The 24,901-nt window shown below is 47.9% G+C and overlaps 1 protein-coding gene across 5 annotated transcripts in view; it reads right to left on the reverse strand.

Moving 5' to 3' along the window:
* The window catches only part of PDE4C (phosphodiesterase 4C), an 837,713-nt gene that overhangs the window by 39,497 nt on the left and 773,315 nt on the right, over nucleotides 1-24,901 (reverse strand). For all 5 annotated transcript variants that reach the window (XM_069216588.1, XM_069216587.1, XM_069216589.1 and 2 more), the window contains one exon: nucleotides 23,120-23,232. In XM_069216588.1, coding sequence (XP_069072689.1) covers nucleotides 23,120-23,232 — 113 coding nt within the window. The remainder of the gene's footprint in view (nucleotides 1-23,119; nucleotides 23,233-24,901) is intronic.

Here is a 24,901-nt window from a genome sequence, read left to right on the forward strand (position 1 = left end):
CCAGTCGTCAGTCCTTTGTATCCATCCGTTCACCCTTTATTCCTACCAGCTGCCAGTTTCTTTCTTTTCATGTGTCCTTCCTTTATCTCTTCCTCCCAACCCTCCCATCTCTCTGTCTCTTGCTCACTCTTTCCCTTTCTTTCCCTCATCTTACCTCCTGGCACTCATTACTCACCGTGACTGGCTTCACATCCGTGACCTCTAGTACTGTTCCCCTAATTTTGTATTTTTAAGTGTTGTCTGCAGAGCTGCAGACAGAACAGACTCCTAAGTTAGTGTCAACCCCCTCCCCCCCATTAAGCTGTGAAAACTGGGGGTTCACAATGCCACTGTTCATGCCAGCCTACGGACACGGGGTGATTTGGGGCGGGGTACGGTAACGTGGGCCCTGAGACTAGGCGCTTTCACAAGCCCCTGCATCAGTAGTGTTAGGGCTCTGTGCTGTGCACTGGGTGATCGATGATGGGGGTGCATGAATGTGCACCTGGAATAGGGCTGTTTCACTAATCTATTCACCAAAAGTGACACCAGGACAATGCGCGTGGGTCTGGTAATGTGCACAAAGAATGCGGCTCCTTCGTGGCACAAGGAGGGTGCCATTGTGGTCCGTGACGCGGGTATGTTAAATGTGTTTCAAGAATGGGGCTCTTTCAGTAGTCTAGGCACCCAGAGTGGCATAAGGAGGGTGCCAGGGTGGTCCGTGACGTGGGTCAAGAATGGAGCTCTTTCAGTAGTCTAGGCACCCAGAGTGGCATAAGGAGGGTGCCAGGGTGGTCCGTGACGCGGGTATGTTAAATGTGTGTCAAGAATGGTGGTCTTTCACAAGCTCCTGCACCAACAGCGATACTAGGACAGTATACGAGATGCTTCGTGACTATGCTAAGGTATATTCATGTGACCAAGAAAGAGGCAATTCATCAGGCCTAGACTGAGACTCCATTAAATGCACAGGATCTTCAAAGCAGCCTGGAGTGAGACTCTTGTGGTCTATGGTGTCGCGTAAGCCGGCCAGGAGTCAGAGTACATGACAGCCAACAGGGTGATCTGGCTTGGACAGGAGTGACAATCCACCAAAGTCTAAGTTGTCTGCAGGAGCGTAGCTTCAAGGGGGCGTTTGGGGTGTTACGCCCCATATAAATGTATTTGCGGTAAATAGTTCAGTATAGGGGCTCTCAGTCGGGTTTGGTGAGTTGTCTGTCGGATTTCAACAGGAATTTTTACACACGGACAAAAACATACTCACACTCTCTCCCTGTTTGGAAAGGCTTAAAAAATGTTGGTTATATAACAAAATAATGTGTTTTCTCTCACTCAGTGCACCTACCAATCCGCATTCCCCTCTCTTTCCACTGCCCCTTACGCCCCTCTGGTGCACCCTGCTGGTCGTATAATGCATTGTAACATTATGTGCCAGCCTGACTGTTGGGAAATCTGAAGCTGCCGCCCCCCAGTCTTACTGCCCAAGCTACGCCCCTGGTTGTCCGAGACGGTTTGTAGGATGGGAGGTGCAGGCGAGTGTGTAGAGAGGGTGTGGACTGCGTGACGGGGTTTGCGGATGTGGAGTGGCCGTGGAGTGTATGGCGGGGTCTGTGGCTGACAGGTGGGAGTGTGTAGTGCCTGGAAGTCTGGCTCTAGGCCTCTATATCTGGGATGGCTAGGATGAAGCCAGGGTGGGCCGTGAAGAGACACAGGAGAAGCAGGCAAAAAAATCACCAAATATTTTTTGAGGTCTGCTGTTTAGACTGACAAAATCTGTCCGACATGTCTAAGAAACAAAACTACCATGTATTCAGTAATGTCGAATCTAGTGATCAACCTTTGACATAAATTTACCTTCTAATGGGATCTTGCATTCTTGATCCTTAGTTGAGTAGAGTGTTGTGATAGACTCTGCTACTGATGTATACACTGGTGACAGATGTAATGACATCAGCTTTCCTCCTCACTAAATTCACAATTGTTGACTAGTCAGGAAAGTCTTGAGGTCCTGGTGAAAGGCTATCTGCAGGGTCTCATTCTTGCCTCTCTGCCAAAATGTTCTGGTCCATCCATTACGCGTTTCACTTTGACACATATTGTAATATCACTGGGCAGAAGTTGAGAGTGTTTACATACATTTTTACAAATGGTTAGGAGTTCTCTTTTGGAACTTTTGGACACCTGGATGTCTAATGGTGCTTTTTAGGGTTGAAAGACGCTTGCGAGACGCTGTAGTAGTTAGAAAAGGGCTCGGTCCCTGTCTGTGTCATGTCAATGTCTTCCATTGGTTCGTGGGCTTGCCGTTTAAAATCTGCTTGCTTTCATTAGTGGAAGGCATGCATACGTCATGCCTTTTCCGGTGGTTAGCCCTCCTCGAGCGCAGCGACCAAGTACTGAAAAGATACGAGGCTCGCAGTTTTCCGTCCGGTTTGTGGACTACTTTTTCTCTTTTTTCTCAGCACGATCTCGCTTGTTTGGCAGCGCGATTGCACTTCTTTTTTTTCCATATAATGAGGCAAGAAAAGTCCGGTTGGGAGTTTACAACTGCTAATAGCTCTAACTCGGGAGAAATGCGAGACCCGTTGCATTGCAAATGCTTGCTCTCTCTACTCACTTGTAAACTCAGTGTTTCCTTTTCTTTTGGTGCAGTCCATATTTCACTCTTCTGTTTACCCCCTTAAATCACTGTCACATAAAATAGAAATTAAAATTGGCACATATATGGCCATTGCTCTGGCACTCTGCAGAGACACTAATGATTTCATAGGCGTGAAGGCTGGACATCTTTGTAACCCACTGGCATGAAGTGTGAGACACTCACCCTGACTTCAGCCCCAACTCTGGAGCTCACAATTGTGCCCCGTCATGAACTCTCTTACACACCCTGATCTCACCCAGCCACCTAGAGGTGACTCAGTTCACAGAATACATTACAGATGACTCATGTTTCATTAGAAAAATACAGAAACACAACATCTGAAAAAACAAATATGCATTGGCAACTCAAGAGGAAGTAAAACGTGAAATGTATCTGCATCACTGATGTGAGAAACGTTTTTACAGTTGTTGAGTAATCGATCAGTATTTTTTCTTGTTTAAAAAAACAGAACATGAAAGTAGGGCTTTGTAGGGACCCATTTCAAAGTACATTTTTAGGGTCGAACCTGCGTCGCATGCGCTTGCGCATACGTTTCGCTTGCAAGATGATTTAATAGTTAGAAAAGGACTTCGAGCCCCCTCCATGTCACGTCAGTGTCTTTCATTGGTTCGTGGGCTTGCCTGTTTAAATCTGCTTGCTTTCATTAGTGGAAGGCATGCATATGTCATGCCTTTTCCAGTGGTTAGCCCTCCTCGAGCGCAGCGACCAAGTACTGAAAACATGCGAGGCTCACTGTTTTCTGTCCCGTTTGTGGACTACTTTTTATCTTTTTTCGCAGTGCGATCTCACTTGGCAGAAGTCGAGCGCTTTCCATGACATCGACCCTGTTACATAGCTAATTGCACTTTTGCCGGTTACGTAGATAATTGCATTTTTGCCAATAGGTTTCACTACGAGTGAACTGTAGCAGCTCGATCACGCTCTTTTTTTCCATTTAATGTGGCAAGAAAAGTCCGGTTGGGAGTTTACAACTGCTAATAGCTCTAACTCGGAGAAATGTGAGACCTGTTGCATTGCAAATGCTTGTTAATTATTGCTGGATCTGAGCAATGGTAGGTTCCATCCCAGTTAAAGCCCTGACTCTAGACTGCAAGGGTCACAACAGCTGCTGTTCACTGTCCCCACAGCAAACCAAGGCTTGGTTTTTCCTTAGAATGGACCCCCCCCACCAAACTCCGGAGAGACCCCTCTTAGCACAGGCATTGGAATGACAGATACAACTACACCCTCACTGTGACTGCCCATTGACACAGACATGAAATATTCCAAGTCACTGCTAGACATGCAAGTGATTCGATGAATGAGGCAGAAAGCACGTGCTGCCGACACGTGAAACATTAAAAATAGCACACATGGAGACCCTTCTATTTCTAGATGGGCCATGGTGGACCAGAGGGTTCCATCGAGAGGACCCGGCCACCCCTCCAGAGCCTGAGAGCCTGACGGGATCTTCAGCTGGGTGTAGAGGAGAGGTGCGGAATGTGTGACGGGTTCTGTGGCTAAGGTGTCGGGAGAGGGTGTGGAGTGTATGACATGGTCTGTAGCTAGTTGATGTGGGGGGACAGTGTGGGGTGTCTGGAGGGGTCTGTAGCTGGCATGTACAATGAGATGGTGTTAAGTGTGTGACGGACTTTGTGGCCGACAGCTGTGTGGAGAGGGTGTAGAGTGCACAACAGAGTCTGTAGTTGGCAGGTATGGGGAAAGGGTGTAGAGTCTTTGACTAGGTCTGTAGTTGGTACATGAGAGGAGAGGCTGTGGAGTGTGACTGGGTCTGTGGTTGGTACGTGTGAGGAGAGGGTGTGGAGAGTGTGACTGGGTCTGTGGTTGCTACGTGTGAGGAGAGGGTGTGGGGTGTGTGGCAGGGTTTGTCACGTGTGACGAGAGGGTGTGGAGAGTGCAACAGGGTCTGTGGTTGGTAGGTGTGAGGAGAGGGTGTGGAGAGTGTGGCAGGGTCTGTGGTTGGTACATGTAAGGAGAGGGTGTGGAGAGTGTGGCAGGGTTTGTCACGTGTGAGGAGAGGGTGTGGAGAGTGTTCCAGGGTCTGTGGTTGGTAAGTGTAAGGAGAGGGTGTGGAGAGTGTGGCAGGGTCTGTGGTTGGTACGTGTGAGGAGTGGGTGTGGAGAGTGTGGCAGGGTTTGTGGTTGGTACGTGTGAGGAGTGGGTGTGGAGAGTGTGGCAGGGTTTGTGGTTTGTACATGTAAGGAGAGGGTGTGGAGAGTGTGGCTGGGTCTGTGGTTGGGACATGTAAGGAGAGAGTGTTGAGAGTGTGGCTGGGTCTGTGGTTGGTACATGTAAGGAGAGAGTGTGGAGAGTGTGGCAGGGTTTGTCAAGTGTGAGGAGAGGGTGTGGAGAGTGTGGCAGGGTCTGTGGTTGGTACATGTAAGGAGAGGGTGTGGAGAGTGTGGCTGGGTCTGTGGTTGGTACATGTAAGGAGAGAGTGTGGAGAGTGTGGCAGGGTCTGTGGTTGGTAGGTGTGAGGAGAGGGTGTGGAGTGTGGCAGGGTCTGTGGCTGGTAGGTGTGAGGAGAGGGTGTGGAGTGTGTGGCAGGGTTTGTCACGTGTGGCAGGGTCTGTGGTTGGTAGGTGTGAGGAGAGGGTGTGGAGAGTGTGGCAGGGTCTGTGGTTGGTAGGTGTGAGGAGAGGTTGTGGAGAGTGTGGCAGGGTCTGTGGTTGGTACATGTAAGGAGAGGGTGTGGAGTGTGGCAAGGTTTGTCACGTGTGAGGAGAGGGTGTGGAGAGTGCGACAGGGTCTGTGGTTGGTAAATGTAAGGACAGGGCGTGGAGAGTGTGGCAGGGTCTGTGGTTGGTAGGTGTGAGGAGCGGGTGTGGAGAGTGTGACTGGGTCTGTGGTTGGGACGTGTGAGGAGAGGGTGTGGAGTGTGTGGCAGGGTTTGTCACGTGTGAGGAGAGGGTGTGGAGAGTGTGGCAGGGTCTGTGGTCGGTACGTGTGAGGAGAGGGTGTGGAGTGTGTGGCAGGGTCTGTGGTTGGTACGTGTGAGGAGAGGGTGTGGAGTGTGTGGCAGGGTTTGTCACTTGTGAGGGGAGGGTGTGGAGAGTGGGACTGGGTCTGTGGTTGGTACGTGTGAGGAGAGGGTGTGGAGAGTATGACAGGGTTTGTGGTTGGTACGTGTAAGGACAGGGTGTGGAGAGTGTGGCAAGGTCTGTGGTTGGTATGTGTAAGGACAGGGTGCGGAGAGTGCGGCAGGGTCTGTGGTCAGTACATGTAAGGAGAGAGTGTGGCAGGGTTTGTCACGTGTGAGGAGAGGGTGTGTAGGGTGTGGCAGGGTCTGTGGTTGGTACGTGTAAGGACAGGGTGTGGAGAGTGAGGCAGGGTCTGTGGTCAGTACATGTAAGGAGAGAGTTTGGCAGGGTTTGTCACGTGTGAGGAGAGGGTGTGTAGAGTGTGGCAGGGTCTGTGGTTGGTAGGTGTGAGGAGCGGGTGTGGAGAGTGTGGCAGGGTCTGTAGTTGGTACATGTAAGGAGAGGGTGTGGAGAGTGTGGCAGGGTTTGTCATGTGTTAGGAGAGGGTGTGTAGTGTGTGGCAGGGTATGTAGTTGGTACGTGTAAGTACAGGGTTTGAGAGTGTGGCAGGGTCTGTGGTCAGTACATGTAAGGAGAGAGTGTGGCAGGGTTTGTCACGTGTGAGGAGAGGGTGTGTAGGGTGTGGCAGGGTCTGTGGTTGGTACGTGTAAGGACAGGGTGTGGAGAGTGTGGCAGGGTCTATGGTTGGTAGGTGTGAGGAGATGGTGTGGAGAGTGTGGCAGGGTCTGTGGTTGGTACGTGTAAGGACAGGGTGTGGAGAGTGTGGCAGGGTCTGTGGTTGGTACGTGTAAGGACCGGGTGTGGAGAGTGTGGCAGGGTCTATGGTTGGTAGGTGTGAGGAGAGGGTGTGTAGAGTGTGGCAGGGTCTGTGGTTGGTAGGTGTGAGGAGAGGGTGTGGAGAGTGTGGCAGGGTCTGTGGTTGGTACATGTAAGGAGAGGGTGTGGAGAGTGTGGCAGGGTTTGTCATGTGTGAGGAGAGGGTGTGTAGTGTGTGGCAGGGTATGTGGTTGGTATATGTAAGGACAGGGTGTGGAGAGTGTGACTAGGTCTGTGGTTGGTACGTGTAAGGACAGGGTGTGGAGAGTGTGGCAGGGTCTGTGGTTGGTACGTGTAAGGACAGGGTGTGGAGAGTGTGGCAGGGTCTATGGTTGGTAGGTGTGAGGAGAGGGTGTGCATAGTGTGTGGTTGGTACATGGAAGGACAGGGTGTGGAGAGTGTGGCAGGGTCTGTGGTCAGTACATGTAAGGAGAGAGTGTGGCAGGGTTTGTCACATGTGAGGAGAGGGTGTGTAGAGTGTGGAAGGGTCTGTGGTTGGTAGGTGTGAGGAGAGGGTGTGGAGAGTGTGGCAGGGTTTGTCATGTGTGAGGAGAGGGTGTGTAGTGTGTGGCAGGGTATGTGGTTGGTATATGTAAGGACAGGGTGTGGAGAGTGTGGCAGGGTCTGTGGTTGGTACGTGTAAGGACAGGGTGTGGAGAGTGTGGCAGGGCCTATGGTTGGTACGTGTAAGGAGAGGGTGTGGAGAGTGTGACTGGGTCTGTGGTTGGTACATGTAAGGAGAGGGTGTGGAGAGTGTGGCAGGGTTTGTCATGTGTGAGGAGAGGGTGTGTAGTGTGTGGCAGGGTATGTGGTTGGTACATCTAAGGACAGGGTGTGGAGAGTGTGGCAGGGTCTGTGGTTGGTAGGTGTGAGGAGAGGGTGTGCAGAGTGTGTGGTTGGTACGTGTAAGGACAGGGTGTGGAGAGTGCGGCAGGGTCTGTGGTCAGTACATGTAAGGAGAGAGTGTGGCAGGGTTTGTCACGTGTGAGGAGAGGGTGTGTAGAGTGTGGCAGGGTCTGTGGTTGGTAGGTGTGAGGAGCGGGTGTCGAGAGTGTGGCAGGGTCTGTAGTTGGTACATGTAAGGAGAGGGTGTGGAGAGTGTGGCAAGGTTTGTCATGTGTTAGGAGAGGGTGTGTAGTGTGTGGCAGGGTATGTAGTTGGTACGTGTAAGTACAGGGTTTGAGAGTGTGGCAGGGTCTGTGGTCAGTACATGTAAGGAGAGAGTGTGGCAGGGTTTGTCACGTGTGAGGAGAGGGTGTGTAGGGTGTGGCAGGGTCTGTGGTTGGTACGTGTAAGGACAGGGTGTGGAGAGTGTGGCAGGGTCTATGGTTGGTAGGTGTGAGGAGATGGTGTGGAGAGTGTGGCAGGGTCTGTGGTTGGTACGTGTAAGGACAGGGTGTGGAGAGTGTGGCAGGGTCTGTGGTTGGTACGTGTAAGGACAGGGTGTGGAGAGTGTGGCAGGGTCTGTGGTTGGTACGTGTAAGGACAGGGTGTGGAGAGTGTGGCAGGGTCTGTGGTTGGTACGTGTAAGGACAGGGTGTGGAGAGTGTGGCAGGGTCTATGGTTGGTAGGTGTGAGGAGAGGGTGTGCATAGTGTGTGGTTGGTACGTGGAAGGACAGGGTGTGGAGAGTGTGGCAGGGTCTGTGGTCAGTACATGTAAGGAGAGAGTGTGGCAGGGTTTGTCACGTGTGAGGAGAGGGTGTGTAGAGTGTGGCAGGGTCTGTGGTTGGTAGGTGTGAGGAGCGGGTGTGGAGAGTGTGGCAGGGTCTGTAGTTGGTACATGTAAGGAGAGGGTGTGGAGAGTGTGGCAGGGTCTATGGTTGGTAGGTTAGAGGAGATGGTGTGGAGAGTGTGGCAGGGTCTGTGGTTGGTACGTGTAAGGACAGGGTGTGGAGAGTGTGGCAGGGTCTGTGGTTGGTACGTGTAAGGACAGGGTGTGGAGAGTGTGGCAGGGTCTGTGGTTGGTACGTATAAGGACAGGGTGTGGAGAGTGTGGCAGGGTCTGTGGTTGGTACGTGTAAGGACAGGGTGTGGAGAGTGTGGCAGGGTCTATGGTTGGTAGGTGTGAGGAGAGGGTGTGCATAGTGTGTGGTTGGTACGTGGAAGGACAGGGTGTGGAGAGTGTGGCAGGGTATGTGGTCAGTACATGTAAGGAGAGAGTGTGGCAGGGTTTGTCACGTGTGAGGAGAGGGTGTGTAGAGTGTGGCAGGGTCTGTGGTTGGTAGGTGTGAGGAGCGGGTGTGGAGAGTGTGGCAGGGTCTGTAGTTGGTACATGTAAGGAGAGGGTGTGGAGAGTGTGGCAGGGTTTGTCATGTGTTAGGAGAGGGTGTGTAGTGTGTGGCAGGGTATGTAGTTGGTACGTGTAAGTACAGGGTTTGAGAGTGTGGCAGGGTCCGTGGTCAGTACATGTAAGGAGAGAGTGTGGCAGGGTTTGTCACGTGTGAGGAGAGGGTGTGTAGGGTGTGGCAGGGTCTGTGGTTGGTACATGTACGGACAGGGTGTGGAGAGTGTGACTGGGTCTGTGGTTGGTAGGTGTGAGGACAGGCTGTGGAGTGTGTGATATACCCCAACGGTTCTACAAAGGGAGTAACAAACACTGCACATGGCAACCATACATTTATAAATATGTACCACATCACAGTTAGAGGCACAATTAGCAACACCTCTTATGAGATGGGTTTCTAATAAGGATTCTCACAATGTAAACATTCTGTTTCCAGGGTTCATCAGAGGGGGCCACCAATACCAAAACTCTTGCCTAGTAAGATAAATTGTGAGATTCCATAATATATGTCGACCATCTTTACCATCCTTAAATGCTCTTTAACATATGTTTTTACATAAATACATCAGGCATGCAGCCCATGTCATAACATTTGATAATCAACAGGTTAGACTTTAGTCATCTGACAATACATTTCACAATAAAGTAATCAGGACCACAGCCTTTACCATTTGCTTGCCACCGTAACAAACCAGGACCTATACCACGCTTGAGCGTTCACACAAGAGAACCATCCGCTTCACCGGTTTAAATTCGGAAATGCTTCAGAATTAGAGTTGGCAAAACTTTATACAACCTCTTGTAAGACATCTGACAGAACTTTTCAAAATAAATCAATCATGCTTATAACCAATCTCATAACCAACATAGATTTCCTGATCGAGTCTAAGCTTTCCCATAAGACAACCATCAGGCATACAGTCATAAAATTGCAAACTGACAAAATGAAATATGGTCAAACAATATAACTCCTTTTAGGAGGTTTTAACAAGGATTATCACACTGCAAATCTTCTATCCCCAGAATTTGTCAAAGGAGATAAGCAAGCCCCTTGCTCACAATATTAATCTGTGCTAATTATTGTGACAAAAGGCTTAGCTACAAGTGTTAACACCATATCAAAACAACCCACCCTCAAAAGCTTATTGTCTTTGTGATATGGTTTAACAATCAATATGGCAGGCCTACTGCCTTTGTCATAACTTTTCACGATAAACAGATCAATCAGATGAACTAATCTGGTATGAAGCCTTGATCACTGGGTTACCACCGTAACCAAATCGGCCCTATTGGGTGGCACTTAAGTTTTCCCCCAAGGCACCCATTAGGCATACAGTCAGTAAATTGCAAATATGTACAAAGATCATAATTGTCAAATGAATATCCTACTACACTAAAGAGGGGGATAACAAATGCCTCTCCTCTTTTCCCAGGATCTGCCAAAGGTGGGGTGTCCAGCACCAACACCCTGCCCACTACACTAATCTGTAAGATTCCATCTAACACAATACCTGTCCACATTTGCAATAACAATTTATCCTTTAACCCCTTTCCCGCCACGGACGTAATGGTTACGTCCATGGCAGCGCCCGTGTGGCGCCATGGACGTAACCATTACGTCCTGAATGCTGCCCTCGGGAGAAGCGCTAGCGCTCCTCCCGAGGGCCGCCCCCCCACCCCCCTAGGTCAGGGCTGACAGGGGAATCCCTTCCCCTTCAACCCCCGACCCCCCCCCCCACCCCCCCTGTGACGTCAGCGCGCGAGCTGACAATCACACAACCTCCCCCATCGCGCTGGAAGCAGAGCTTCCAGCGCGATCGAAAGAGAAATGCTCAGCATTTCTCTTTCGATCACGTGGGGGAGGCCCGGAGGGGCTTCAAAGGGAAGGAAATGTATTTCCTTCCCTTTGAAGTCTCTCCGAGGGTTTCAAAAGCCGGATTGCTTGCAATCCGGCTTTTGAAACCCCACTAGACACCAGGGATTTTTTTTTTTTTATATGAAATTGACAGAAGGGAGCGACCCCTTGGGCAAGGGTCGCTCCCAGGGGGTCATTTTTTTTTAAGGCCTTTTCTGCCCCCCCTGGGGGCAGATCGGCCTATTATTAGGCCGATCTGCCCCCAGTGGGGGCAGAAACCTCTAGACACCAGGGATACTTTTTTTTTTTTTGGTTTTTTATTTGTTTTCTTTTGTTTTTTAGGTGTGGGATGCGACCCCTTAGGCAAGGGTCGCTCCCATAGGGGGAAATTATATTTAGGCCATTTCTGCCCCCTTTGGGGGCAGATTGGCTTATTTTTATGAGGCCAATCTGCCCCCAAGGGGGGCAGAAACCACTAGACACCAGGGAGTTTTTTTTGTTTGTTTGTTTTTCACGTAAGGGGAGCGACCCCTTAGGCAAGGGTCGCTCCCCTGGAGGGTCAAATTGTATTTAGGCCATTTCTGCCCGCTTTGGGGGCAGATCGGCCGATTTTAGGTCAATCTGCCCCCAAGGGGGGCAGAAACCACTAGGCACCAGGGATCTTTTTTTTGCGCCGTCACGCATGGGGAGCGACCTTGTAGGCAAGGGTCGCTCCCCGTGGGGGGGGGGGGGGGGGTTGAGGGGGGCAAATTTATTTTAGGCCATTTCTGCCCCCCCTGGGGGCAGATCGGCCTATTAGTATTAGGCCGATCTGCCCACAGTGGGGGCAGAAACCTCTAGGCGCCTGGGCAAATAGTTTTTTTGTGGTTTTTTTTTTTGTTTGTTTTTTTAGAGATGGGGAGCGACGCATTAGGCAAGGGTCGCTCCCGTGGGGGGCAAATTGTATTTAGACCATTTCTGCCCCCCTTGGGGGCAGTTTGGCCGATTGTAGGTCAATCTGCCCCCAAGGGGGGCAGAAACCACTAGGCACCAGGGATCTTTTTTTTGCGCCGTCACGCAAGGGGAGCGACCTTGTAGGCAAGGGTCGCTCCCCGGGGGGGGGACGGTGAGGGGGACAAATTTATTTTAGGCCATTTTTGCCCCCCCTGGGGGCAGATCGGCCTATTGGTATTAGGCCGATCTGCCCACAGGGGGGGCAGAAACCTCTAGGCGCCTGGGCAAATAGTTTTTTTGTGGTTTTTTTTTTGTTTGTTTGTTTTTTTAGAGATGGGGAGCGACGCATTAGGCAAGGGTCGCTCCCCTGGGGGGCAAATTGTATTTAGACCATTTCTGCCCCCTTTGGGGGCAGATTGGCCGATTGTAGGTCAATCTGCCCCCAATGGGGGCAGAAACCACTAGGCACCAGGGATCAGGGATCTTTTTTTTGCGCCGTCACGCAAGGGGAGCGACCTTGCAGGCAAGGGTCGCTCCCCGGGGGGGTGTGGGGGGGCAAATTTATTTTAGGCCATTTCTGCCCCCCTGGGGGCAGATCGGCCTATTGGTATTAGGCCGATCTGCCCCCGGGGGGGGCAGAAACCTTTAGGCGCCAGGGCACATTTTTTTTTGTGTGGGGTTTTTTTTTGTTTGTTTGTTTTTTTAGAGATGGGGAGCGACGCATTAGGCAAGGGTCGCTCCCCTGGGGTGCAAATTGTATTTAGACCATTTCTGCCCCCCTTGGAGGCAGATTGGCCGATTGTAGGTCAATCTGCCCCAAGGGGGGCAGAAACCACTAGGCACCGGGGATTTTTTTTTTGGCACCAATGTCACGCAAGGGGGGGGCGACCCCATAGGCAAGGGTCGCTCCCGGGGGGGTAGGGGGGTTGGGGACAAATTTATTTTTGGCCATTTCTGCCCCCCCTGGGCCCGGCTGAGCTAGAGGCCAAAATCCACAGGTAGGCACTGTTTTCTATGAAAAAATGTGATGTGTCCACGTTGTGTTTTGGGCCATTTCCTGTCGCGGGCGCTAGGCCTACCCACACCAGTGAGGTATCATTTTTATCGGGAGACTTGGGGGAACGCTAGGTGGAAGGAAATTTGTGGCTCCTCTCAGATTCCAGAACTTTCTGTCACTGAAATGTGAGGAAAACATGTTTTTTTAGCCAAAATTTGAGGTTTGCAAAGGATTCTGGGTAACAGAACCTGGTCAGAGCCCCACAATTCACCCCATCTTGGATTCCCCTGGGTTTCTAGTTTTCAAAAATGCGCTGGTTTGCTAGGTTTCCCCAGGTGCCGGCTGAGCTAGAGGCCAAAATCCACAGGTAGGCCCTGTTTTCTATGAAAAAATGTGATGTGTCCAGGTTGTGTTTTGGGCCATTTCCTGTCGCGGGCGCTAGGCCTACCCACACAAGTGAGGTATCATTTTTATCGGGAGACTTGGGGGAACGCTGGGTGGAAGGAAATTTGTGGCTTCTCTTAGATTCCAGAACTTTCTGTCACCGAAATGTGAGGAACATGTGTTTTTTTAGCCAAATTTTGAGGTTTGCAAAGGATTCTGGGTAACAGAACCTGGTCCGAGCCCCGCAAGTCACCCCTCCTTGGATTCCCCTAGGTCTCTAGTTTTCAGAAATGCACAGGCTTGGTAGGTTTCCATAGGTGACGGCTGAGCTAGAGGCCAAAATCTACAGGTAGGCACTTCGCAAAAAACACCTCTGTTTTTTTCCAAAATTTAGGATGTGTCCACGTTGCGCTTTGGGGTGTTTCCTGTCGCGGGCTCTAGGCCTACCCACACAAGTGAGGTATCATTTTTATCGGGAGACTTGGGGGAACGCTGGGTGGAAGGAAATTTGTGGCTTCTCTTAGATTCCAGAACTTTCTGTCACCGAAATGTGAGGAACATGTGTTTTTTTAGCCAAATTTTGAGGTTTGCAAAGGATTCTGGGTAACAGAACCTGGTCCGAGCCCCGCAAGTCACCCCTCCTTGGATTCCCCTAGGTCTCTAGTTTTCAGAAATGCACAGGTTTGGTAGGTTTCCCTAGGTGCCGGCTGAGCTAGAGGCCAAAATCTACAGTTAGGCACTTCGCAAAAAACACCTCTGTTTTTTTCCAAAATTTAGGATGTCTCCACGTTGCGCTTTGGGATGTTTCCTGTCGCCGGCGCTAGGCCTACCCACGCAAGTGAGGTATCATTTTTATCGGGAGACTTGGGGGAACGCTGGGTGGAAGGAAATTTGTAGCTCCTCTCAGATTCCAGAACTTTCAGACACAGAAATGTGAGGAACATGTGTTTTTTTAGCCAAATTTTGAGGTTTGCAAAGGATTCTGGGTAACAGAACCTGGTCCGAGCCCCGCAAGTCACCCCTCCTTGGATTCCCCTAGGTCTCTAGTTTTCAGAAATGCACAGGTTTGGTAGGTTTCCCTAGGTGCCGGCTGAGCTACAGGCCAAAATCTACAGGTAGGCACTTCGCAAAAATCACCTCTGTTGTCTTCCAAAAATTTGGATGTGTCCACGTTGCGCTTTGGGGCGTTTCCTGTCGCGGGCGCTAGGCCTACCCACACAAGTGAGGTATCATTTTTATCGGGAGACTTGGGGGAACGCTGGGTGAAAGGAAATTTGTGGCTCCTCTCAGATTCCAGATCTTTCTGCCACAGAAATGTGAGGAACATGTGTTTTTTTAGTCAAATTTTGAGGTTTGCAAAGGATTCTGGGTAACAGAACCTGGTCCGAGCCCCGCAAGTCACCCCTCCTTGGATTCCCCTAGGTCTCTAGTTTTCAGAAATGCACAGGCTTGGTAGGTTTCCCTAGGTGACGGCTGAGCTAGAGGCCAAAATCTACAGGTAGGCACTTCGCAAAAAACACCTCTGTTTTTTTCCAAAATTTAGGATGTGTCCACGTTGCGCTTTGGGGTGTTTCCTGTCGCGGGCTCTAGGCCTACCCACACAAGTGAGGTATCATTTTTATCGGGAGACTTGGGGGAACGCTGGGTGGAAGGAAATTTGTGGCTTCTCTTAGATTCCAGAACTTTCTGTCACCGAAATGTGAGGAACATGTGTTTTTTTAGCCAAATTTTGAGGTTTGCAAAGGATTCTGGGTAACAGAACCTGGTCCGAGCCCCGCAAGTCACCCCTCCTTGGATTCCCCTAGGTCTCTAGTTTTCAGAAATGCACAGGTTTGGTAGGTTTCCCTAGGTGCCGGCTGAGCTAGAGGCCAAAATCTACAGTTAGGCACTTCGCAAAAAACACCTCTGTTTTTTTCCAAAATTTAGGATGTCTCCACGTTGCGCTTTGGGATGTTTCCTGTCGCCGGCGCTAGGCCTACCCACGCAAGTGAGGTATCATTTTTATCGGGAGACTTGGGGGAACGCTGGGTGGAAGGAAATTTGTAGCTCCTCTCAGATTCCAGAACTTTCAGACACAGAAATGTGAGGAACATGTGTTTTTTTAGCCAAATTTTGAGGTTTGCAAAGGATTCTGGGTAACAGAACCTGGTCCGAGCCCCGCAAGTCACCCCTCCTTGGATTCCCCTAGGTCTCTAGTTTTCAGAAATGCACAGGTTTGGTAGGTTTCCCTAGGTGCCGGCTGAGCTACAGGCCAAAATCTACAGGTAGGCACTTCGCAAAAATCACCTCTGTTGTCTTCCAAAAATTTGGATGTGTCCACGTTGCGCTTTGGGGCGTTTCCTGTCGCGGGCGCTAGGCCTACCCACACAAGTGAGGTATCATTTTTATCGGGAGACTTGGGGGAACGCTGGGTGAAAGGAAATTTGTGGCTCCTCTCAGATTCCAGATCTTTCTGCCACAGAAATGTGAGGAACATGTGTTTTTTTAGTCAAATTTTGAGGTTTGCAAAGGATTCTGGGTAACAGAACCTGGTCCGAGCCCCGCAAGTCACCCCTCCTTGGATTCCCCTAGGTCTCTAGTTTTCAGAAATGCACAGGTTTGGTAGGTTTCCCTAGGTGCCGGCTGAGCTAGAGGCCAAAATCTACAGGTAGGCACTTCGCAAAAAACACCTCTGTTGTCTTCCAAAAATTTGGATGTGTCCACGTTGCGCTTTGGGGCGTTTCCTGTCGCGGGCGCTAGGCCTACCCACACAAGTGAGGTATCATTTTTATCGGGAGACTTGGGGGAACATAGATTAGCAAAACAAGTGTTATTGCCCCTTGTCTTTCTCTACATTTTTTCCTTCCAAATATAGGAGAGTGTGTAAAAAAGACATCTATTTGAGAAAAGCCCTGTAATTCACATGCTAGTATGGTCACCCCGGAATTCAGAGATGTGCAAATAACCACTGCTCCTCAACACCTTATCTTGTGCCTTTTTTGGAAATACAAAGGTTTTCTTGATAGCAATTTTTTACTCTTTATATTTCAGCAAATGAATTGCTGTATACCCGGTATAGAATGAAAACGCACGTCAGGGTGCAGCTCATTTATTGGCTCTGGGTTCCTCGGGTTCTTGATGAACCTACAAGCCCTATATATCCCCGCAACCAGAGGAGTCCAGCAGACGTAACGGTATATTGCTTTCGATAATCTGACATTGCAGGGAAAAGTTACAGAGTAAAACGTAGAGAAACATTTATGTTTTTTCACCTAAATTTCAATATTTTTCTTTTTCAGTTGTTATTTTCTGTAGGAAACCCTTGTAGGATCTACACAAATGACCCCTTGCTGAATTCAGAATTTTGTCTACGTTTCAGAAATGTTTAGGTTTCTGGGATCCAGCATTGGTTTCATACCCATTTCTGTCATTGACTGGAAAGAGGCTGAAAGCACAAAAAATTGCAAAAATGGGGTATGTCCCAGAAAAATGCCAAAATTGTGTTGAAAAATTGGGTTTTCTGATTCAAGTCTGCCTGTTCCTGAAAGCTGGGCAGCTGCTGAGTTTAGCACCGCAAACCCTTTGTTGATGCCATTTTCAGGGGAAAAACCACAAGCCTTCTTCTGCAGCCACTTTTTCCAATTTTTTTGAAAAAAACAAAATTTTCCCTGTATTTTGGCCAATTTCTTGGCCTCTTTCAGGGGAACCCACAAAGTCTGGGTACCTCCAGAATCCCTAGGATGTTGGAAAAAAAGGACGCAAATTTGGCTTGGTTAGCTTATGTGGACAAAAAGTTATGCGGGCCTAAGCGCAAACTGCCCCAAATAGGCAAAAAAAGGCCTGGCACAGGAGGGGGAAAAGGCCTGGCAGCGAAGGGGTTAATGCCTACTGGTGCAGACATCTGCGTTTTGGCAATAAATATGTCAGGCCTACTGTCTTTGTCATTACTTTTCATAATAAACAGATCAGACCTACAGCACTTTTGGCTTGTCCCCATACAAAACTTAATCCTGTTGTCTTGAGCACAAGCTTCCCACAATATAAAAATTGCAATGCAAGTACTCTGTCAGTGGAACCACACAACAGCTGCCCAATCAAATGCTCTTTTCAAAGTGATCAAATGTGGGTGGAGCCAAAGCCCTTCTCTCAGTAGTGCTTCTTAAAGCCCCTTTTCTGTTGATTCGGAAGGGTCTTGCGACAGCTGCTCGGTCCAGCCTGACCTAACACATTTGGCAGCATGGGTGTGGGGCTTTGCAAAAGCTCTTGGCCTGGGGAAAATGCCCAACTTCTGACAGCCCTGTAAACAGGTTTAGGTTTAAGGTTGGGGGCATAAAGGCTAAGGTTGGCTGTAAAGCCTAGAGTGTTACAGCAAAGTTATTGTTTACACTTAGGGTTAGGCAGACCTTCAGCTCACATTCTAGGCGTGGAAGTCATACTGCGTCAGTGAAGACACTTCCTTGCATACAATTCCTGAATAAGCAAATTACAGCGAAAAAAAAATACAGAATTCAATTGTTGAGTGAGATGCCGGTTTGGAGCCTCCTGTTGTATGAATTGAAACTCTGAGACAAAAGCACAGGCAAAACAGCTGATGGGCATGTAAGATTCGGACTCTAATGGCCTCTTGGTTCATACCAGAGGCCAACGTTTAGGCACAAAGCCGGCATTCAAGCGCGGGACCTCTGTTCAGATGCAAGGGCCTTGGGTAGACAGTAAACTTTGCGTCCTAGAGCCTGTTTTAGGCATGATGCCTGGCGTCAGACACAAAATCTTGGTTCAGATCTGACGCGCTTGTTTGTTCCATCACGTCATCAGGGTGGCCTCCCTACTTACAAAAAATACCAACTATTTATTTACGTTTTGCGGTTGTGGAAAGCCAAGAGCTGGTAGTTGAAAAATAATTTGCATAGATTTGTTAAGATTCTTTTGTAAGGGGTAAATGATCCCTCTTCGTGCCCCAATAATCATTCTGAAAGGACTTAGACAACTCTCTAATACTATGTAACTGATTTCTTTATGTGTTTGCTCTTTTAGGTTAATGTGTCGGAGAGGGAAAATACCGGCTTTCACTGCTTTTATTAATAGTTTTACCAGCCTAGACTTAAAAATCCAGCCAGGTGGCAACCCTACATGTCACAGGCCTACCCACACATCTGGCTCGAAATACACTTTAAATATATTACGTTTTTGGGTGAATGATATGGCCATACAATTAAAATCTGCCGGTGCCCAGCAGCCTGTCACGCCATGACAGCCATGCGGATGTGTCTTCTGCTCTATGGTACAGGAAGGCTAGTACTTTAATTGGGCAGGTACTCTCCGGTACTGAGTACCTGCACTTCTTTAACTTGAAAGGGATAGTACCTGCACTTCTCGGCACTGCTGTAGTATGTCTAACGAGAGATTACCAGCACTTTTCAGGAGCAAACAGGTACTCTGGGCAGTGAGTACCTGCACTTCTATATATCCATTTAAAGCACCGAGCAAGTGTGCCAGGGGCCCAACTGCTACCAAGGAAAATAAGTCCAACTACTGGTTACCAAAAGACCAGCCATGAAAGTGTCAGAAACAAAACAGCTAATTCCATCCTGGAACATCCATCAAAGGGTTACCGCCAACTCATTGACTCAAGAAGGCGCAATGGCAAAATGTGGCAGCAAAATCGAATTAAAGTTACAAATACAGTCAACAAAACCACAAACTGATATAAACTTCCCTGTCTGACCCTCCGGGTGAGACTAAAGAATACAGATACAAAATAAATCACTCGTCTGCACTGGAGCGCCTGGAGCAATAGCGCCCAGATAGCCAAAAATGATTTGTTTTATGTGTATTTGACAGGAAATTTGTTTTTATAAAGAAAACTTATCAACAAGTAGATTGAACTTTCTAACTTTCTTAAATATGTAAATTGTTCAAAAGAAAGAAAGCAAGAAAAATCTACACTATACCTTTACAGCAAATCTTTGCCCATTCTGCAGCGTATAACAGTATTTTGAAATATGGTTTGGTGAATAAGCGCAAGGGAAGTGGTTTTGCCACTGAGGCTTTAATTGCAATATGTGTGTTAACTTTTCTTACAGCACCACATCACAATTACTAACTAGTAAAGCTACAAGCACTACACCAGCCAGAATTTTAACCAGGCGAAGCTTGGCACGTCAAACCTGCTGAACTTTACTGGAGAAAAAAAATCCATGATAAGTGAAAGGCCCATGTATATATTGAAGTGATAAATACAAAAATCTCATGTTATTCCCCATTCTATGCTCAATAATAATAAAAGAGTGCTATAGTTCTCCATAAATTCAAATCGCTGTGGTGGCGGAATACATAATATCGCACTCGTTTCCAGGCCGACCATAGTGGGGTCCAGGTGTTTGGGGATGCTTGAGTGTGTCCACCGTTGAACCTTTTCTCTTTTATTTCAATTAAAGAAGTTCATTTGTTTTTTTTGGTTGCAACAAATACATTTCGACCAAATAACATGTTCAGTTAAATTGTATCACCTTTGGACTTTGTTTGGAACAAAGGATTTCAAAGAAATATTTTTAAACAAAAAAAGAACAAGACAGCCCAACCATATGTCATCTAACCTTGGAAGAACACGAATGACCTTTCAAGGTGACAGCCGTGGGGGTAATGACATTCATGCTCATTGAGTCATGGGAGGAAGGCATTAAAACAGCCCTTTGCACTGATAACAAACAAACAAACCACTTTTCTACCGAAGCCAAGGATGTAAGAAAACACTTCACTCAACACAAAATTGATCCCACACCAAACTGCTGGTTTACCTTTAGTATACAATGATATATAAATAAATGAAATGTCAAATGTAGTGCATGAGATTGTCTGCTATGTCCAATAGTGCTTAGGGAGTTCAAATAAAGTGAAATTGAATTAACTTCATAAAGTGAAATCGTGCTTAGCATTCCAAGGGCCAACCAAATATGGGAGCAGGTTATGTTTTGAGTTCATGGGTAAAGTCTGAATGTCTTTGATCCTTGAATTCAGAAATGTGTGCGGCCACAGCATTTTCTAAAATAGAGCTGTCACTGGTGGGTTGGCATAAGATGAGGGGTGCTCACTCGCGTCACGTGTAGAGCGGGCTTATGCTGAGTGGAAGAGCGATGGCCACTTCTGAAGGGTCCAAGGCTGCCTTAGTGAAGGCTGTGTCTGGAGGTACCAACTGGAGAATCTACACTGCACTAAAACTTGGGCTTTTTCTTTCTAAAATGTACAACTTTCAAGGGTCTAAATAAAAATAGGGAGAGCATATTGTATACACAAGAGGAATCATGTGCCATCTTCTCTGGGAGATTGGCAAGGTCAAAGAGGACATACATTTACTCATATAACAAATCTCTTGCTTCGCACAATTTAGTGTTTTAACAACTTCCGCCAGTCACCAGTTAGCATTTTTTTTCCACCTGTCTTATTTTTAACTTTGTACCAGCACCTCTACCACTTAAACAGTGTTTCACTTTATAAACTGCCCTCTTCTGCTAAAGCAGGAAATGACATCAGAGGACACCAGGAAGTGCTGATGCAGACCTGCTACCAATGTAAACAGCGGTATTGTTTTTAGTTGTCTCCAGAATTATCATGCATCTCTGCTATTGATCTGAGGTTCCGGTCCTCGAATTATGTCACTTCCTGTTACGGAGTTGAAGGCTTTTTACAAAATGGGGACTATTATAAGACAAATGGCAGGAATTTTTGATTGGGACATCTATTAGGAGTTAACTCCAGTTGTAAGAAACCCTATTATGTTACTTTTGCTACAAGTGTATGTCAGGGCTTGAAAAATCCACTCGACCACTCGCATTGGTAAGTCTTATTTGATCAGGTCGATCTATTTTTAATACTTACCTGTCCCTTCTGGTGAGTTGACACCTGACACCCAACAGGTGATCTGTTCAGTTGAAAAGTGGAGGGGCAATAAAAGATGCCTTTAAATCTTGTACTTATGTCACATTTGCTCTGTGTTCACAGACAGAGGTCAAAAGTCGGTTTTTCTTACAATTAATTTTCCTTCTGACTGCAGAGTTTCAGGACTTTGTAAGGTGAACTGTGTGGACTGCTGCTTAGAATGCAAAATAAATGGATGTAGGGTGTCAGGTTCTTCCTAACACGCAACATTTAAATGACTAAGTCAACTGTGCAAACATTTCAAAATATATTTCAGTAGTTGTGAAAGCCCTTTTTTATATTTCTGTGTGATGAAAAAATATTTTAATAGGATGAAAACAAATCCGAATACTTTACATGTTGATGTGCAAGGGATATGTTTTCTGAAACCCAATTTTCACAGATTGTTAATACACTATATAGTTTTGTCAGTAAAGCTGCAAGTTAGTGGAGAGGTTTTTGGACATATCTTGGAAAGTTACTGTGTGTAGATGACAATATGTTACCACATCATGGTTTAGTAATATATTTATTAAAATTGAGAGTTTAAACAAACTGAGAAACACTCCTGTCCTGATGGCAATGTTGTTAGTAAACTAAAAGAAGTACTAGGTTATAAGGGCTAGACCTCATGAGTATGTGGGCTAGATTCTTGTGATGCATGCAGCAAACTTTAGTCTACTTAACCAAACAAAAGAGGGTTTTTTGTACTGCAGAAATGCTGAGCTCACATGTTTGAGGGGGCAATCATATGAGAGGATTAAGAAAAAGGTGACTCTGAAAACTATTTGCATAAGATCACACAATTTGAGACCCGTTTACAGGTCAAGTACATTACAGTTAGGTAGAGTAGATTATTTGAGCTACTCGACCTGCAGGTATAGTAACATTTTTATGATTTTTCGAGCCCTGTATGGGCAAGTAAAGACAATTCTTATCGTCATTTCGGCTGGTCTACTTTCAACAAAGCCCATCAGTTACAACCATAACTCAATAATTACTCTTGTGGAGAACTTCTCATCGTCCGGAGATGACATAAACCAACACTTGAATACTGCAGCTGACCAGCACAGTGAAGGCCATCATTTCACTAGTTCCTCGGAGCATCATAACTTTTCCAACAGCAAGTTGCTTGCCACAGCCCGTACTGTGCAATGAGGTTTTATCTCATTGCACAAAACGAACCCCTGGTGCCTCAGCAGCACCCATCACCCAAGCATTTTGCAGCCACAAGTAATGAGAACTCTTTCCTGAAGTTCAGTGCTATCCTTCAGGGTAGTTTGAGTATTCCAGGATGACCAGAGTTTATATAGTAAACCATAGAGACCACACCGTAAAACCTAGTAAGTGATAATGGCATTGGGTGTCTACTCCTGTATGGATCATTCTGTACATCCGACCCATGTAGATGTGCATAGACGCTTGGGAAGCTACAAGGCCTTAATGGCCAAGTTGGCGTGAGTAGGTCCAATGGAACACGTCAGGCCTTGCGGTCCATGTTGAAGTGAGTGGATGTGAGGGCACCTACCAGGCTTTAGCGGCCATGTTGACATGAGAAGCTGCAATGGAGCGAGCCCAGCCCTAAGGCCCATGGTGACTTAAGTATGTGCGATGGAAGTTACAAGCCTTTGTGGCAATACAGGAATGAGTCGGAGCAGTGGGATCTACCCGGCATGTATCGGCCATGTTAAAATGAGTGGGTGTGATGGAGGCGAGCAGGCCCGCTGGCCGGCAAAGGGGAGGAGGTGAAGATCAAACACCGAGGAAGAAGTTTGGAAGGTAGGGTTGTGCACGAAGGTGTCATTTAGTATAACTTTGTAGATGTTTGAAACTTAAGGATAAGAACTGGGTGAGAAACTCGAAAAAAACTACATGGGAAGACATACTTAGGGTTAGCATAACTTTTACTGAAGGGTTGCTGCCATCGGAGGTGGACAAGTCCTTAGAAAACAGGTGATCCCTGGAAAAGTCAAAATATAACTGAGTCAGACCAAGCCTGCTAGGTCCTCTGAGGAAGTGGGCCTGGCAAGATTTCTTCCAATTTCCCCGCAGGGTCATTCACTCTGTGAAGTTTAATAAATGAAGGAAAGAAGGCTTCCAAGCGCTGCACAGGCACATGGGATGGAGATAGTTGTGCAGTGCCTGGATGCCTCCGGCTCATGGCACTATACAAATGTAAATAACATGACATACAGTAATATAACATTAGATGACACAGGTGGAATACTATATGTGTACCACCAAGTCTGAGGGACAAGACACAACCATGCCGCTTACCTTATTCGAGGCCATTTCACTGACTGAATGCCTGGTCTGCAAAGTTTCGAGCTGGTCCAAGCACCAATCCAGCTCTTCCAGGGTCTCCACCGCCAGCTTCTGAAAGGCATCCTCTGCGGAGAGAGAAGCAGGCATTGAGGGGAAGTGTGTCCGAGCGGCCTGCTGACAAGCCCCAGGTGGCCAGTGTCATGTCCAAACGGTGGCCTCAAGCCTAGGCCTGCTGGTCCCCCTCTCAAACATCCACCCCGGTCCCCCTCCAATAGAAGGATCTGAGCCCGAAGGTCCCCAACGGTGTGTAGGCCAAAACCCTAGAAGTTGGCGATGTCCGCGCGCCCGAAGACCACAGGTGGAAGCCCCAGCAGCCACGTCCCCTGGAGCCACAACCAGCCTGGTGAGATAGTCCTGGCCTCCCACCTCCTTCTTACCCCCTACAAAAAAAAAACAATGGATCCTTCCGTGTGGCCTCAGCGGTTCCTCTTTCTATGACTGCGGACGACAAGGGTCAACCAAAGCCAAAATTGGGTGAAGGAACCAGGCCAGGTCGCTCAGAGATGCCATTGATTCCGCGCAGCATCGCGCATAAATATTTTCAGAAAATTGCAGCCATTGTTGTGTTGCCATGGCGACGCAACAGGGCTGAGCTTCCCTCCAGCTAATGGCCAAGCATCTCCCCTCCTCCCTGGAAACATTACAAGAAAAAAAACAGCTGTATTAAAGCCCCCGGGAAATAACACGGGGGATGTCCGCGCCGAAAGGCAGCTGATAAAGGTAATATTTAACCCCCGGGAAATCCAGTTAGGAATGGTAGCTGCGGGACATCAAAACAGAGCAGCTTCCACAACCCGTTCAGACATGGGACGGGGAAGGGAGAGGCAAACTGCGGACTGGAGTCAGGCGGGGAGGGCGGCTGGAGAGCAGCCCCATCGGCTGAACCTGAGAATTTGGCAACAGGGGACCAGAGTACCAATCTCGGCTTCCCTGCCTGAGCACGCCATGTGTGATTCTACGACCTCGAATCTGTCTGTACCCCGGTTCCATTACTTAAAATAACTATGTACAGTGTGAAACAATCCTGTGTGCCACTATGGTAGAAATACGAAAAAAAGAAAGAAAAGCACTATTTTGTTTAATACGGTGACTAGAAACGAGTTATCCTGGCATGTGATGCTATGCAAACTTATCCATCGATAGCCTAGATCGGTGTCCTCCATTGAATGTTCCGGTAATATCGCACCCAGAATTACCAATATTTTGGGTCCGGTGATGCTGTACTGTTACCAGTTTCATTTTATGGGATGAGAAGTAACCATGCGAGTCAGTGTTTACGCGCCATTTCCTTCGTGTGTCCTTCCCTTTTCCAGACACTTTACCCTCGCTTTACCAGGCGAAGCCGAGACCGAGCGGGCAACTCGGAAGTGTGCTGTGGGCGCAGAGGTCACGACCCCGAGCCGGCCGTAAACTCATGTATTTACAGCTAAATCTGGTTTAACGCAGTTTTAACAATGCAGACCTAAGTGGCGTTCTCCTAATTAGGGAGTTACCCCTCTATGTTTGAATTAACATGTGTACAGCTAGGGCTGGGGCAGGCTTGTGGAAGTTTTTAACAAAGGCTATCGTTATTAACAAAGGTACAGGAAAGCTAATAAGTTCACCTTAGCTAGTGCTGCTTAAAGACGTTTTGGGGCCCCCGACAAGACTTATTTTGGGGCTCCTTTTTAAGAACAACTTTGAATGTTATTACAGAGGACCCCAACAATCTTTACGATGAACATGAGCCGCGAG

Source organism: Pleurodeles waltl, chromosome 12 (assembly GCF_031143425.1).
Source record: "Pleurodeles waltl isolate 20211129_DDA chromosome 12, aPleWal1.hap1.20221129, whole genome shotgun sequence".
Lineage (NCBI taxonomy): Eukaryota > Metazoa > Chordata > Amphibia > Caudata > Salamandridae > Pleurodeles > Pleurodeles waltl.